General features: G+C 40.0%; 1 protein-coding gene and 1 long non-coding RNA gene across 2 annotated transcripts in view; one reads left to right on the top strand and one right to left on the bottom strand.

Moving 5' to 3' along the window:
• The window catches only part of LOC309700408 (uncharacterized protein), a gene marked incomplete at its 3' end in the record, with an annotated part of 44,830 nt that extends 30,013 nt beyond the window's left edge, over positions 1-14,817 (bottom strand). The window contains exons 1-3 of the mRNA XM_082523927.1: positions 14,744-14,817; positions 14,439-14,532; positions 3,891-4,441 (exon numbers count right to left, since the gene is read on the bottom strand). Of these exons, the coding sequence (XP_082380053.1) occupies positions 3,891-4,408 (518 nt within the window). The 5' untranslated portion in view covers positions 4,409-4,441; positions 14,439-14,532; positions 14,744-14,817. The remainder of the gene's footprint in view (positions 1-3,890; positions 4,442-14,438; positions 14,533-14,743) is intronic.
• LOC309700560 lies at positions 1,927-3,872 on the top strand. Its single transcript, XR_014274696.1, has 3 exons — positions 1,927-2,069; positions 3,553-3,614; positions 3,726-3,872. It is a non-coding gene; the product is annotated as an uncharacterized lncRNA (long non-coding RNA).
• Positions 14,818-15,990: the final 1,173 nt, after the last annotated feature.

The following is a 15,990-nucleotide window of genomic DNA, read 5'->3' as shown; positions in this document are numbered from 1 at the left end:
CACACATGGGCATTTTTATATACAAAAATATTTCTGTCACCAAGAAAAAGAAAAAAAAATGTCAAGAACATGCCAAAGCAACCCTAAATGTGTGAAACTGTTGGTCAATCAAAAGCCTACAAAAGAACACGGAGCACAATCTAGGGTAAAAAAAAAAAAAGGCCCTGAACCCATGTAAACAAGGAAACTATTCACCCGCCAAGGAGATTTTCTAGTTTCAGTGGCCAAAAAAAAAAAAAAAAAAGCATTCATGTTTGGACAAAAGGCCAAAGTGTGACTTTTAACAAAATACTCATACATATGTGGGCAGGGCCTGGGTTGTGTTTGCTTGACATCTCTTTATCTAGAAATGAATTCAGGGGGCTTGTCCCTGCAAAGACATCTCGTTTGTTAAATTCTTCCACGGCAGCACGGTTCTCCACCTACTATAATCAGTTCTCCATTCCGAGACACTCCAATACGTAGAGGAACTCAGTTTTTGGTTTCATACCACTTGTCAGACTGTCTTGGATATTGTTGCCCCTCTAAAAATTAAGCATCCTAAGACAAAGCTTGAACCCTGGTTGAACGATGAAACCCGTGCTGTGAGGCGTGAATGTCGTAGGGCTGAGCGGAGATGGAAAAAAGATAACCTACAGGTCTCTTTACAAAGTTTAAGAGAGTGCTGGGCCTTATATCAGCTTACAATAAAAGAAGCAAAGCGGAAACACTTTGCAAACATTATTATGGTGAATTATCAGAAACCACATATATTGTTTAAGTCAATTGAGACTATTTTAAGCTCTCCCTCTGCTCTTAGTTTTGAGCCTTCACTTGAAATGTGTGAAAGGTTTCTGCACTTCTTTATAAACAAGGTAGCCTCGGCTAGGGCGCAGATTATTTTGCCCACATCTGACCCCTCTGATCTTCCAATTTGCTCAGCTGTCTTTCAGCAGTTTGAGTCGGTTACTCTTGCTCAGCTACAGGAGGTGGTGGATCATTTAAAGCCTGTAGGCTCACCTTATGATCCTATCCCTCCCCTTTTTCTGAAAGAAGTTTTTTCTACCATAGGTCCAACCATTTTAACCATTTTAAATAGCAGCCTTACTTCAGGTGTGGTTCCAAAGAATTTCAAAGATGCAATAGTGCAACCACTTCTTAAGAAACCTGGGCTAGATACAAACGCTGTTGAGAACTTTAGACCAATATCTAAGCTGCCCTTTTTATCTAAAGTCTTGGAAAAAATTGTATATGACCAATTGATCTCATACTTGAATGCACAAAACGTTCAGGAGATTTTTCAATCTGGTTTTAAAGCAATGCATAGCACTGAATCAGCACTTTTAAGAATTTTTAATGATATATTTTTATCATGTGATTCTGGTGAAAGTGTCATTCTTATTTTACTCGATTTAACTGCTGCATTTGACACTGTAGACCATGAAATTTTAATCTCACGTTTGGAGCAGTGTGTCGGTATAACAGGTGTGGCTCTGAAATGGTTCAGGTCTTACTTAACAAACCGAACCTTTTCAGTTCGCTTAGGAAACTGTGAGTCCTCCTGAGCTCCGCTGTCTCACGGAGTACCACAGGGTTCCATTCTGGGCCCTATCCTGTTTTCACTTTATTTACTTCCATTGGGCTCAATTTTTAGAAAACACAGACTCTCTTTTCACTGTTATGCAGATGACTGCCAGATTTATGTTCCTCTTAAAAAGAAAGATGGGTCGTCTGTAAATCGTTTACAAACATGTCTGGAGGACGTCAAGTCGTGGTTGGCGCTAAACTTTCTTTGTTTTAATGATTCTAAGACTGAAGTAATGGTGTTCAGACCTGCCTCCACTGCTGTTCCGTGTGTTGATTTGCAATCCCTGAAATCATTCTATAAACCAGAGATTGTTAATCTGGGTTTTAAAATGGATCCTGAGCTTAAGCTTGAAAGCCAGATCGGGTTGGTTGTAAGGTCTAGTTTCTTTCATCTGAGGCAGCTGGCCAAAATTAAGCACTTTCTTACGAGACAGCAATTTGAAACAGTAATCCACGCTTTTGTAACTGTTCGGCTGGATTACTGTAATTCTCTTTATTTTGGGGTGAGTCGGTCTTCTATTTTTCGACTGCAGTTAGTCCAGAATGCTGCTGCACGCCTTTTAACTGGCACTCGTAGATACGAACATATCACCCCAGTTTTATATTCACTTCATTGGCTGCCCGTGCATTTTAGGATCCATTTTAAGCTGCTTTTATTTGTTTTTAAATGTTTGTCCAATGCTGCCCCTGTGTACCTCTCTGAGCTTCTTCATCCATACATACCTTCATGGTCCCTCAGGTCGGCAGACCAGCTCCTCCTGAGCGTGCCCAGGACTAATCGTAAGCTCAGAGGGGATCGGGCGTTTGCTGTGGCAGCACCAAAATTGTGGAATGAGTTGCCTTTACATGTTAGACAGGCACCTTCCTTATCTGTTTTTAAATCACGTCTTAAAACATATTTATTTACCTTGGCTTTTAGCACAGCAGGACTTGTTGATGTCTCTTAATATGTTTCTTATTAATTATATTATTTTTAATTTTAAGATATTTTATATGCAATTTAAACTGTTTCCTCTCTGTTTTATATTTGTAGCACTTTGGTCAACATTGTTAGATGTAAAGTGCGTTATAAATAAAGATGCTATGCTATGCTCTATACGAAGTCATTGCCATTAGCTAGTTAGCTTAGCTAATTGCTAAGCTAACTAGATTAGCAAAATGTTAACTGCTGAGTGGTCCAAGTGATGTCAATTTCACCATCAGACAGCTCGACAATCTGTGCGGATGCAGCATGTCTGCCTGTTTAGGGTTTTTTTTTTTTCTTTAACCACAAGAGAATTTACGTTACACGGACTGTGGATCCGCCCCAGACTTCAAAGAAGTACAACAGGAACTCGACCATCTCCAGCTGTCCATGTCTGTGACCACAATGGAGAACAATCGAGCTGTAAATGTGGCACTAAGTGAATTTCGTTGCTTTATGCAGATTGGTTTCCAGTCCTAATATTAAGCTAAGTGACTGTTGTCTGTATAAAAACATGAAAAGCTCGTATAAGTGCAACAGTATTTTTTTTCTAAAATATTTCTTGACTGATTTGCAAGTGTGTGTTTGATGCTATGAATGGGGAAAAAAAAAGTTCTTCCCTTTAGAGAAAAACATGACAGAGTCACTAGTTGTGAATATACTTTTGCTGAGACTGATGTGAGCTGTAATCCTCAGGCTACTGGCTCTGTAACATTTACTGTATATTTGTTTTATACATTTAAATAGGAGATGTGGTTTCACACTCCTGACCTGAGCTGAATACTGTTTCTAATGACAAACAAAAATAAATAGCGGCCCCGACAAAGCTGAACACTGAATTGGTTTTACTAGTATTGCAGCAGATTTGTCCGCTCTGTCAAAATAAAATTTGGTCCCCGGAGGACTGACATGTCTGTTTACAGAATGATAAATAGACACCTGGTGTGCCACAGAGGCAAGTCTACAAAACAAAGAAGAGAAACTGCAGTTTACAGTACACTAAATCTGTTTCTGCTTTATAGCTTCTCTGACTTTTGAAACCTAGCCACTAATCGTCTGGAGATTGGATTTTGTCCCAACAAAGGTAAGTAAACCAGCTGGAACACCACAACATAGTAATGGTACTATAACATATCAAAACATGTGTGTAGCTATTTTTAATGGTGTTTTTAAAAAGGGTTGTGGTCTTTTATAGGCACTGCAGGCAGATTTGAGTTCTGGATTTTAGAGCACTGGATTGCTGAAGAACAGTATTGGGAGAAAATAAACCTTAAAATTTGGATTTTAAGTTCAACTTCATGGTAATTTAGCAGGTAAGATAAAGGGATCTAAGAGTGTGTATCATCAGCCTTATACTTACTCCCACTCCTTGCGTCGCGCCTGAGGTGTGCTCTGAATCTTATGGGCTTGGTGGGCTTTAACAATGTCTCTCTGCTCAATCAGTCCACCCCGACGTCTCTTGATCACATTAGGACTGACTGCCATATCTCCATCCACCCCAAGCATCCCGACTCCAACATCAAAAGTGGAAACCACATCAAGGGTGAGACCGAGGCGGTTTGGGTGTAAAGGAGGAGCGTGGCCAGACACGTGTGAGAGGTGGAGGGTGTCATAGCTGGTTGAGAGGCTTTCGGGCTCCAGGAGGGAGTGTGATTCAGGATACAGCTTTGACCCTCCACCCAGTCCTGCGCGATGCTTCTGCCAGCTCTCGCAGTCCGCTGGGGATGGGCGGATGATGTGGTGCCGGGGGGTGCTGCTACCACACATTGCCCCCACAGCCAAACCACCCACTGGATAGTCAGGCCCTCCTGGGCTTCTAGCATTGTGGTTCCCTGTCAGAGACTGAGAGCTAACCGAACAGGAGCCCATTTCCAGCATGGTGGGGAAGCGCCTCTGGATCTCAGCATAGTGCTGCAACAGAGAGGAGAAGGAATGCAGGAAAGAAGATGTTAGAGACGTAGAAAATGAACACAGTCATCACTGATATCAAAGACACCATCAAACAGATACTTTGTCTGGATCTCATATTCAGCTGAAATGGCAGTGGAAACACTAATTACAGATGACAGCAAATACAAATGTGATTAAAAAGTTTCATTTTTGAATATCTATCCTTATTAGGCTTCTCGTGATATATGAGGACACGACTTGAATGTAGATAGGAAACCTGTAAGCTGAGGTTTGGGAGCTCTTTCCAGTATCAGTAGTCTATCGTTTGGCTACTCAGTATTCTCATACTGTTAACGTCTTCTATTTCCAATATTCATCCACAGTATAAACAGTATAATGTGTTCTGAATAAAACTGTATTATTAAAGCTGAATCTATCACACAATATGAACATTTTTTGTAAAACAAAGACACAAAGGGAGGCTTTGTTTATGCTCTTGAAACAGACTTTGTGCATCTACCTTCTATCCACTGGAAACACAGACACTCGCTGTTTGGGTGGGTGGCAATACAAGTAAAAAAGCCTGAAGACATCCGGCTACTGTATAACTATGCATTTGTTCAGCTAAACTCCTGAGGTAATTTGCCAGTGTCCCAATAGCTCTCAGTGTCCTTAGCTGACTTAAAATATCAGCAATCCTCCAAGTGTCAGAACCAATTAGATAAGCTGTAATAACACAGACTTCAAAACAAATGGTAATATAATGCTGCCAGAGCTGTGTTTAATTGTGCAATTAAGAAGAAAAAAACTGAGAGGGAGAGAATTTTTATCAACCCGTCCTCTCCTGTCATGCTGCACATCTCACTTGTACATCACGCAGCCTCTACGTTACTGCAGCTCACGCTGGAGCTCTCACCATCTCAGTTTGGCAAATGATCGATCGCTGGTTTTACAGCCCCTCTGAGAGGAAAGCTTCTAAATAACTGTGTGTGGTGAAGCTGCTGCTCAGTAAAACGAGCATAGTGTAGCTGATAAGAGGGAAGAGGAACTATGCTGTGTTCAGCCTGCCTCAGTATTCTTACTCATTCATTAGGCTGAGGTCAACACCTGAACATTGCTAGGCCGGCTTGATTTGATGACGACTTCCGCTACGAATCTACACCTCCTTAAGAGGTCCCCACTAACGCCTCCACATATGAAAAGTTGTCACAAACTGAATGAAAATATAGTTACATGAAGTGAAATGTGTCAAAACATACAACAAATTAAGCATTGAACTTTTATCTTTTCCTGAGGCAAGGATGACTGTCTCCACTCAGCAAGAGATAATGGAAGTGGGTCAGCTGCTGTTTGTGTTTGTACAAATGCTGTTTAGCTGCACTGTTACAAAGTCTAACAATATACTCTCTCTCTTACCGTCTTTTAGCTAATTTTATTTTATTTTAAATCCCACTTTACTGCTCCCCTTTGTGTCCCCTTTGGGAAATTTTAGTAAGGGCCAGATGTTTCCCTTTGGAGGAAATTTGTCAGATATCGTCTGCTGTAGCTTGTTTGTCATTATTCCACTTTTAGCTTATATATTAATCAACTTTAAAAGGAAATAAAGTACTGATGTTTACAACTCTATTTGCTGTCCCAAAATTGGTAAATATTAAATTAATCAACCAAAGTGAATGAATCATTAAAAGAAAAACTTGGTTTACATCTTTCTTCTCCAAGGGAATCCAGGTGTGGAGTCTTTGGGACCATGTGTTACCCAAACATTATATATTATAATGATAGATAGATAGATTTTCTTTATTTTGGGGGCACTTTCTAACAGAGAGGCAACTTCTATATGCTAAAAAATTGTTTAGGGATGTTTTTCAGAGTAAAACCATTAAATATTTGGGCGATCGTGGCTCAAGAGTTGGGTGTTCGTCTTGTAATCGGAAGGTTGCCGGTTCGAGCCCCGGCTCGGACAGTCTCGGTCATTGTGTCCTTGGGCAAGACACTTCACCTGCCGCCTACTGGTGATGGCCAGAGGGGCCGATGGTGCGATATGGCAGCCTCGCTTCTGTCAGTCTGCCCCAGGGCAGCTGTGGCTATAACGGTAGCTGCCTCCACCAGTGTGTGAATGTGAGAGTGAATGAATAGTGGAATTGTAAAGCACTTTGAGGGGTCCCGAGGTCAAATGTGGACCAAGGAAAAAAGCAGATGTGACCCACATTTTGGTTAAACAGTCTGCTCTGTGTGTTCTGGCTTCAGCCAGACCAGGGGTGCCCAAGCAATCTGTGGCAGGGAGTTTGTTAATATTGCCAAGCAAACTGAAGAGGCACTTGAGCTCTTCTGTGGAAAACTTGGGCTTCAACAGAGCGGTGGATCTGAACCGAGACTATTTGTTGAACAGGATGAAACCTAGTGCAACTTATTGCAATGCAAAATGCAACAACTCCCGATGATCAAAAGTGCTTTGATCTGGCAACATAATCAAAAGAAGAGTTGATGACATGTCACGTCGAATGTCACGTTACAGTTATAACTACGTAGAATCGGTAACAATGTTCAGTTCTTACACTAACTGTCACGTGCCAGAGCATCTTTAAACCACAATGCTGCCGCTCATCCTCCTCTCTCCGTAAAAACACACACAACAGAAAGGAAGTGCTGTTTCAGAATCAAATCAAATTCCTGGAGGTCTTTATTGATTGGCAAGACCTATCAATTATCAATCAATGCCTTTAGCACACATTAACAGCTTTTCTTTTTAAAGCACACAGTCAGGCATTTTTTTATAGTTTCTGACTCACGGTGCTTGTAACATCTAACATCTTCAATTTTCTGCTCCTTGTGGAGTTAATGATGTATAATAACAAAGCTGGAGCTCTGAAACGGTGAAACTGATGGGAACAAAGTGCTTAATAAATATAAACTGAGCCTTTGACACAAAAAGAAAGAAAACAGAAAGAAAGCAGTTAGTGCAAAGTCATCCCATCTTAGCAAAAGTACATGATGTATATACACAAATATATGAAGTTGCTTATGCATACTATTGCCCATTGTGTAGTTCCTGGTAGGGAGGCCTTAGATATGGCAGGAGAACTGTCATTGATCTGCTGGTTACAGAATCCATTTAGCAAATTATGTTTTCAAACTGGCTGAACAGGATTGCCCACACAGCAAGATAATTTATGCAGATGCTCACACTGAGACAATTAGAACTGAGCATGATACTCGATGACGTTTCACAGCAACATTAATAAGAAAATGCAACAACACAAAAACTTGCACTCAGAAAGGCACTGTTTTTGTGGTCGGTCATAATAAAATAAAATCTAAAAACACTTACAAGACATCAAAAAAGTTTTCTTAAAAAGATAAATATACTTTATACTAGAGTGCAAAATAGCAGCTCCCAAAGGGTGAGAGCTATAATTTCACACAGAAATTGATGATGGCAAGAAATATATGACAATAAACATTGACTTTACATTTCCAAAGCACAAAGCTACTTTAAGTCAATCCAGGCCTCATCAGCAAACAGTGAGTGCCTATCTACTGCTCCGTGAGGGAAAGGCCATTTACACCATATTTGTCTATCTGGTTTTTGAGCTACAGGTTATCCAGTTCTAAAGTGACTTTTTTATGGGCGCCAACCATCTGCTTTTACAAGATACAATACAGATACAATGAGATTTTAAAACATCAATAAAAAATACAGATATGAGTAGGACACCCTAAATAATCCCCTTAGTGCCTTTGCACTCCTCTAAAATAGTTTGAGTTGGATTTAAATGTATTGTACAAAAACTGGAAAAATAAGTCTGTGAAGAGTTACAGGAACAGGCTGATACCACGTTGCATCTATTTCAGGGGTGTCGAACTCCAGGCCTCGAGGCCGGTGTCCTGCAGGTTTTAGAGCTCACCCTGGGTCAACACACCTGAATCAAATGATCAGGTCATTCCCAGGCCTCTGGAGAACTTCAAGAGATGTTGAGGAGGTCATTTAGCCATTTGAATCAGCTGTGATGGATCAAGGACACATCTAAAACCTGCAGGACACCGGCCCTCGAGGCCTGGAGTTCGACACCTGTGATATATTTTAAAGGTATATTTTGATATTGATATACGTTTAATCAATACCCATCAGTGTCTTATTAGGCTGTTAATGGGCTCTTTTTTTTTTCTTTTTTCTTTTTTAAAGAAACAAGTAAACTTCCAAGTATCTGCACAGCAGTCATTCATAAATTCAGGAATTCTGAAGACTCGGAGTAGATCCTACGTAAAAAATAAATAAATAAAAATCCCACAGGGCCCACACGATCTGAAATGTTTACTCTAATCAAAAAAGAAAATAAAAAATCTAAATGCTTGTTAAAAAAAAAAAACCAAACAACAACACAGGCTGTTGGCTGTTTGTTGTTAATACTACTCATGTAAAGTGATACAGGAAATGTGACCCACGTGTCACTACGACACAAACTTCAAAACAAGAGCAGTAATCACAAATTAACCACCTCCTATGACTAGTTTGAACTGATTTTTTTTATATGAATAAATGCATTAATATGTAGCTGCACAGTAATGAATTTAAACTGAATTTCTGTTATTACTGAGGCCTGTCTGCAGTACCTTCACAGCCCACCAGGGGGAAATGGCTACCCTGGGCTTTCTAAGGTACACAAGTTATTCCACTTTGATTAATTAATTGATTATTAATTCATGTTTTCCCATTGTTGCTTACAGATATTCATAGGAAGAGGCTTTGTGATGTTTGGATATTTAGCTTAGCTGCTTGAATCCAGTTTTATGTTGATCTAAGCTAATCGGCTGCTCGAGGTAGAGCCAAATGGCTCCTAAAATGTCACCCTGCCATTTACAGCTGTCATAAAAAGTCAGAATGAAGATTAATGACAGAAATAAAATTAAGAGAGAGTCATCAAATTTTCCCTGCTTTTATATCATCAGGGGAAAAAACAAAAAACAGGCTGGACTTCTAAGAAACATTTATGTAAGCCAGCTCTGTAATGTAACCATTATTAGGATCATTATTACAGAAAAATGCCACCAACCCAAAGACAGGCACTGACCACAACGCTTTAGAAAACACCTACACTGCAAGTCATACTTAAACATCAAGGCTCCACTGCACTGTGGCTCCCCCTCACAATTATCAAAACCTTACAGCCAGGAAAGTTGATTGTGTGCTCATATAATTCTTCAGATTAGCTTTTAAAAGGTGGTCGTCGACTGGCTGTACTCAGTCAGCTTTCACTCCCATAATCAGAATTTTTTCATGAACAGCTAATGTGTTGTTCACAGCCTTTGATGACTTCTCGGTCGCTTAGCGTCAGATTAAAAAAAAGAAAAAAAAAGTTAGTTTTCACTAAAACTGAATGAAATTGTTACAGGGGCCAAACAGTTTTTACGGTCTTTGCTGGAAAGCCAGGTGTTTCCAGGTTCATAATGAGGAGTGAAGGAGAGGCTGAGGCAGGCGAGAAGCCTTCTCACACCTGCTGCCCCCATTAGCCGACACAACTGCCTCATTGCACCTCATATTTCACCATATCCTTCCACCCAGCCGGAGTGTCAGCCTGGTAAGCGGCCAAACCAAACATGCTTCAGGAAGCGTTATGTCATCCGAAACTAATGGGCAGTATGTTTGAGGGAAAAATCAGTGGCAACACTTCAGCCAGCTGAAAATAACCATCTTGTTGGTAGTTGAGGTTCAGGATATTCAGCGTCAGTGTTGAGAAAGCTTAAGGGAAGCATTGAGAGTACAAAAGGGGAATGAGATTAAATAAAACTACAACGCCTGAGGAAAACTCCACAAGGAGATAAAAGCCACCAGCAGTGGCCCCAGTTGGCAATAATATTTCACGTGCAAACAAAACATTTTATTGGATTTATACAAGAACAACAAAAACCAGCTGAAATTTGCAGAGACGGACAAATTCTGACACTTAAATGCTGTATGAGCTGGAGAAAAGTGCACACTGTGAAAGTACTGCGTCAGAAGTCTAATTTCCTCAGTCTCAGCTAGCCCCTGACTTTGAACAGCTGCTCTATCTGAAATACAGTCACTGCATATTATTGCACTAAATTATACTGAGTGCATTCGGCAGTGCCAACATTTACATATTAGATTTACAGCTTTCGGTAACACGCTGTGGTACAGTTAGTGAGCCCTTAGAAGCAGCAAAACATGCAAACGTTAAGTGTGACAGGCAGAATATTGTCCGCCTTTAAAACTTATGAAACTAATGCACAGTTTCCAGCTGAGGCCACAATAACAGAGGAGGCCAGATAATATGTAAACGAGATAAACTTTTTCCACTGTGCTTTGCCAACTCAACTCACACCCACAGAAATGTCCCTCTGCCTCTATTGTTGTCTCTGCATCATTAATTCAGCTCCTCTGTATTTGGGAAAAAAATGAAAGATATGTAATGATGGGTTTTTCTTTTTTGTTTTTGTCATGCAGCGCCTTCTGTGGACTTATTGGAAATAAAATCCATTACCGTCTGGTCCTTTCTGGTCTTTTTTGCTCTGGTGTTGACCAAGTCCTGCACGTATTCCCTTTTGTTTCATGTGCTGTCTGCGCCGTTATGTTTGTCATTCAGCATGCAGCTTGCACACTTTCCATTCAGATGCCTCCATTTAATATTTACTACTCCGAGTCTGCACGGTGCTCTACTTGCCATTTATTTCATGCATCCATTGAGTTTAATTGTATTTTTATTCCACGTTTCTTTGCTTCATTCTACCAATATGATGTGTTATTCTGCAATAGTCATGGCCCGGTTTTCCTGCAGGGTTCATTAAAGTTTCATGTTTTCATTCTGTAAGACCTCGGTTAGAATAGATCAAATTGTGGGAAACCAGAGTCAGAGACATTTGACAGCACCCAGGGTAACTGTATTTGTGGATCAGTTTCACTATTATTCTTTAGATTAGACTCTTGATATGCACACAGACTCTAAAAGTAAATAATATTCTTTTAGATCATGTTTTATGTCTTTTACTGAAGCCACATATTCCACAGCACAGAGCCATTAGAAGATGAAAAGATGCTTCTCAGAGGGATCCTATTGCTATCATGACCTTCTAGCAAAGACCATTATGCAATAGTGACCCTTTAGATCAGTAATGATCACTAATAGGAACACTTCACACTTATGCTCTAATCACTGGAAGGTTCAGAGGCTTCAGGGAGCAGAGCAAAGGCTGGAATATTAGAATCTAAAAAACCTGCCAACTTTATTTAATAATGTATTTATGAATTAATGAAGCAACAAACGATCACAAGAGGAAATATCCATCTTTCATGATGTTTCGATGCAGAGAGGTCAAGAAAGATTACACTTCTTTGTCATCTATGTCTGTGAGGGACCACCGTGAGAAACCCCAGAGCCCCAGGTCTTATAAAATCACTGAAAGCTATAAACATAGCGCCTCACCGTTACAGGTAAATCATATTTTACAGCTTGCAGCAGGAAGCGTAAGGAGCGAAAGAAGTCGCTGCTTTTGGTATAAACAAATGAATCTGCAGTGTCGCCTGTTTACAGTTGCACACTAGATAAAAAGCTTTGATGGAATTTACTCTGAAATGTTTTGGAAATCATTTTAAAGGTTTGCATCCCATAATCCGCCCTTTTATTAGGAACAGTCTGCTGCACAATATCGCTGTGCGCACAATTGTCCACAAAGAGCACATGGCACTAACACTGCTGACATTTAGCCTCTGCAAAATGTATCCACAAGAAGAAGATATGCAGCCATTCTAAGCAAAAATATAAACTAAACGTGGAAAAATCTGCGTCCCTCGGATTCATAACCAAGCTGCAACACTCTGAACATTGGGATGAAATTAAATCAATACAGTTCATGGATTTATTGCCAGAAACACTTATTTCTCTCTGCTGGAGAAAATGGGACTCACTACTGGAAACTGGTCACATTTGGGCATATCTGAATGAAAAGTACATCGGCTTTATGTTAGTGCTCTGCCACGCCGGTTTATCAGAGTGAAGAACCACATTAGTGTATGTACTACAAACAGGACCCAAAGATGGTGCACGAGTGGTTCAAAGTATGAACACAAAGCGAGCAGTGTCTGAAAAAACGAACCAATTTTGAGTCGCCAGCCTCTGGACCAGGGACAGTCTGAAGCCTCAAATCATAGTTTTATTTTTCCTGTTTCGAGCTGTTCTTTTGTCCAAGGTGAACTGATGTGTTATCAGGCAGTATCTTAGATTTAATTCCATCCAATCATTCCTTGCTCAGAATTTTATAGCCGGCTAAGAGTCTTGTTCTTTTTTTTTTCAGTACACTTGATTAGAGACATTCTTCACTTGCGTATGTATTTGCCATTCGTTTTCATTTCGCTGTATTTAAAGAGGTAAAATCCTAGTCTAGAGATTAAAAATTCATTACGGTTAGAGACCCGCCTACGAGGGCAGAATTAACAGCAACCTTTCTCTGGTTACGCTGTTCTTTAAAATAATAATATAAAAAAAATACTTAAGATGAATCACAGGAAATGTGAAGCAGGTGGTACAATACACACACAGCTCGTCTTGCAAAATGGGTTCAAGAGGTTTCATTAGGTTCAGTTTGGTGCTGATCACAGGCACTAATTTATACACCAAGAAAACCAATTTACACCCCCTAGTAGAGCGGTGTTATTCAATCAGGACAATCAGAGCTGTTGACAAGAAAGGATTAACGTAGTCCAGTTAAAGGAAATTGACAAGTGTCATGATGAAACAATTTAGGAAGACAGTTGAAAGAATTGATTTAAGCAATGGCTTGTCTGAATAAAATAATTTGATCAGTTGTAATTAAAGGTTATGACCTTGCCTGCTGAAGTACTGGGCAGCAATGGGAGAAATAACTGGCACTGGCTCACGACAAAGACATCTTTCAAGTGAAGAAGATGGCACAGTGTTAGCAGCTTGTCATTTAAAATGCATACACTGATTATTCAGGTTGCCTCTTCCTCCACTGTGAAACTCCAGTTACATTAGAAAACAGACTGATGGGATTAGTTTATCTGACTGTACTGCAACAGGTCTCAACACGGGTTCTTCTTTCAAGACGATGATGACAAACTTACATCCCCAAAGTCTCAAGTCAAAGAAACGTATGGCAGCGAAAGGAGTGATTGAGGAAAGTAAATTACATTTTAGAAGGTAAAACCTCAGGAACAACATGCCAGACACACTTTCTTCCTGTTCACTGCAGCAAATGTGTTCTCGATTTTCTCTACTTTAATTAATTCCTCCTCCTTGAGGTAATGATGGCTGTTTTCCCACAGCCTCTGAGACTGAGCGAGAGAGAGTCTCTTTCCTAGAATTTTTTTTTATCATTATCTGGTATAGGTCCACTAAATTATTAGCAGGACCTGGCTAAAGCCTGCTTCCACATGGTCCTAATACTGACAACTACTCTGGCACTCTGAATTGAATCTTGTTGCATCCCTGTGACTCTAATGACTCACTCCACTGTCCTATCAATCTGTTACACTGGTAAAAGCCACAGTGAAGAGTGATTGGGGCGCTGTAATGGTCTTAGCACGCTGCTAATTGGATAACGTTGTTGAATGATATGTATGCAATCATGGCAAAGGGAGTGGACTTGAAAAAAAGCTTCCTGCCAAAAAAGAAATATAGAAAAGAAAAAGACATACAGCATATCACGTTCATGTAATATATAACACAAAAATATTTTTAAAGTTAATTTATGTTGAATTGTAGTATATACTTTAATTAGCCGAGATCCAATCAGCAAATGAATTCTACTTTCAAGTCACATCACATAACACCTTCACAATCCACGATTTGTCTGCTATTAATCAGCATCAGTGAATACTGATAAGATATTCCTCATTTGGGATTTCTGCACCCTTTCTTTTTGGTTTTCACAAACATAACATCTGCCAGCAAAAGGTTTAGGCTACAAGCTGAATGCAGTCGCGAAACTGCTCCCCCCCCTCACTTAACACCTGTTTGACGAGGGAAAACGCCGGATTCCTTACCTACAAAGAAACAACTCCTTTCCATTTCGTTCACCTTTCAAGACAAAATGAAAATGTAGCAGCAGACACGACCACGTCCGACGTACTATCCTGCCTGCCCGGAGAAAGAGAGAGAAAGAGAGAAAGAGAGAGAGACCGTGTCAGGTTATTTGCCGAGAGGGTATCCGGGGAAATGGAGCAGCTGCCAGCTGCAAATCTTTACTGAAAATACTAAATATTCCATATGTTAATTAAAGCCTTTAGACAATTTGTTTACTTCAATAAGAAAATGTACTCGTAATCTGTTATTAAGCACGGCTGCTTACTTGTTGCTTTCCGTTTTGTCTAACAAGCAGCCATAACCTGGAAACCTGAATTTCTACCTTCATGGCAATCTCTGCTGCACAGTTTTTTATATTTATGACTCACCTATTAACACCGGGAACAGATCATCAAACTATTCTGTCCAGTTTTCTCTGCGCACTTCATTTGTTGTCATAGAGACCAATCGCCAAGTCTGAGTGGCCTACAATAAAAATCAATCGAGGGGGGAAAGTGAATTAAATGAGCTGAACGTAAGGTAAGTGGGCTGAGGTAACTTCTTGAATAAGTGGAGCATTCACGGTGACGCCATGCAACCAGCAGTTTATATCTGTGTGTAATACACAATCGAGCCGCAAGGGGGCAGTAATCGCACATATGTTGAGCGTTATCCTTCTTGCCGTGCTGTGCGGCTTGACTAGCTGTTCAGGAAGCTTTGAAATATTCATGGGTGTAGCCTATATGCCAAGATTGAAGCCTCAGGGAGTACCTGGTCTTTTCAATACATCTATTGTCACACTTGTGCAAACAGGCGAATCAACACAATAAAACTGAGTGCTTGAGGTTAGTTTCGCAGGATGTAATCCGACGTAAGATAAGATAAGATAAGATAAGACAACCTTTATTAGTCCCACGCGTGGGAAATTTGTTACAAATTACAAAAACTTTCAAAGACTTTTTCTCTTATTTTGTCTGGCAATGAGTAAAAAGTGATTAACCCGACTTCACTGTAAAGATTTCTGCCCATCCTGCTACAGTAATGCACAATATTTTACTGCGTTTCAACAAATAGCTATTTTAAATTTAATCTGAATAAATAAATAAATAAATAAAAACTTTACTTGGCGTGTTGATGTAATGTACACATTAAAAGCAGAAATAAAGAAAATACACACATATACCCTCGAAATGTGTTGCCAGCATGCTTTGACTGTGATTAAATTATTAGGTACACATCTTACCATTTTGAGTACACCTTAGGATACGTCATGTAGAGCTGTGTACCTGAAACAGTCGCTGGCCCTTTTATTGTGTGTGCAGTCTGTCTGATCTGTACACACACATTTAGCCTCAGCTGCCTCCCACAGTCTGTCTCCATTCTCTCCAGCTGCTCATTTTGACCACATAATTCTGGAACAAGTAAAAAAAAAATTTTTCTTTGATATGTTGGTGAAGTTCATTGAACTCTTGACGCAGTGTCGTCCAGCTTCACATAGGCAAAAATAACTTGAGTTAAGAAGTCTTTTCTGGT

The sequence above is a fragment of the Aulonocara stuartgranti genome, assembly GCF_965226115.1.
Source record: "Aulonocara stuartgranti genome assembly, chromosome: 23".
NCBI classification, from domain to species: Eukaryota; Metazoa; Chordata; class Actinopteri; order Cichliformes; family Cichlidae; genus Aulonocara; species Aulonocara stuartgranti.
This window is presented reverse-complemented; position numbering and strand designations above follow the sequence as displayed.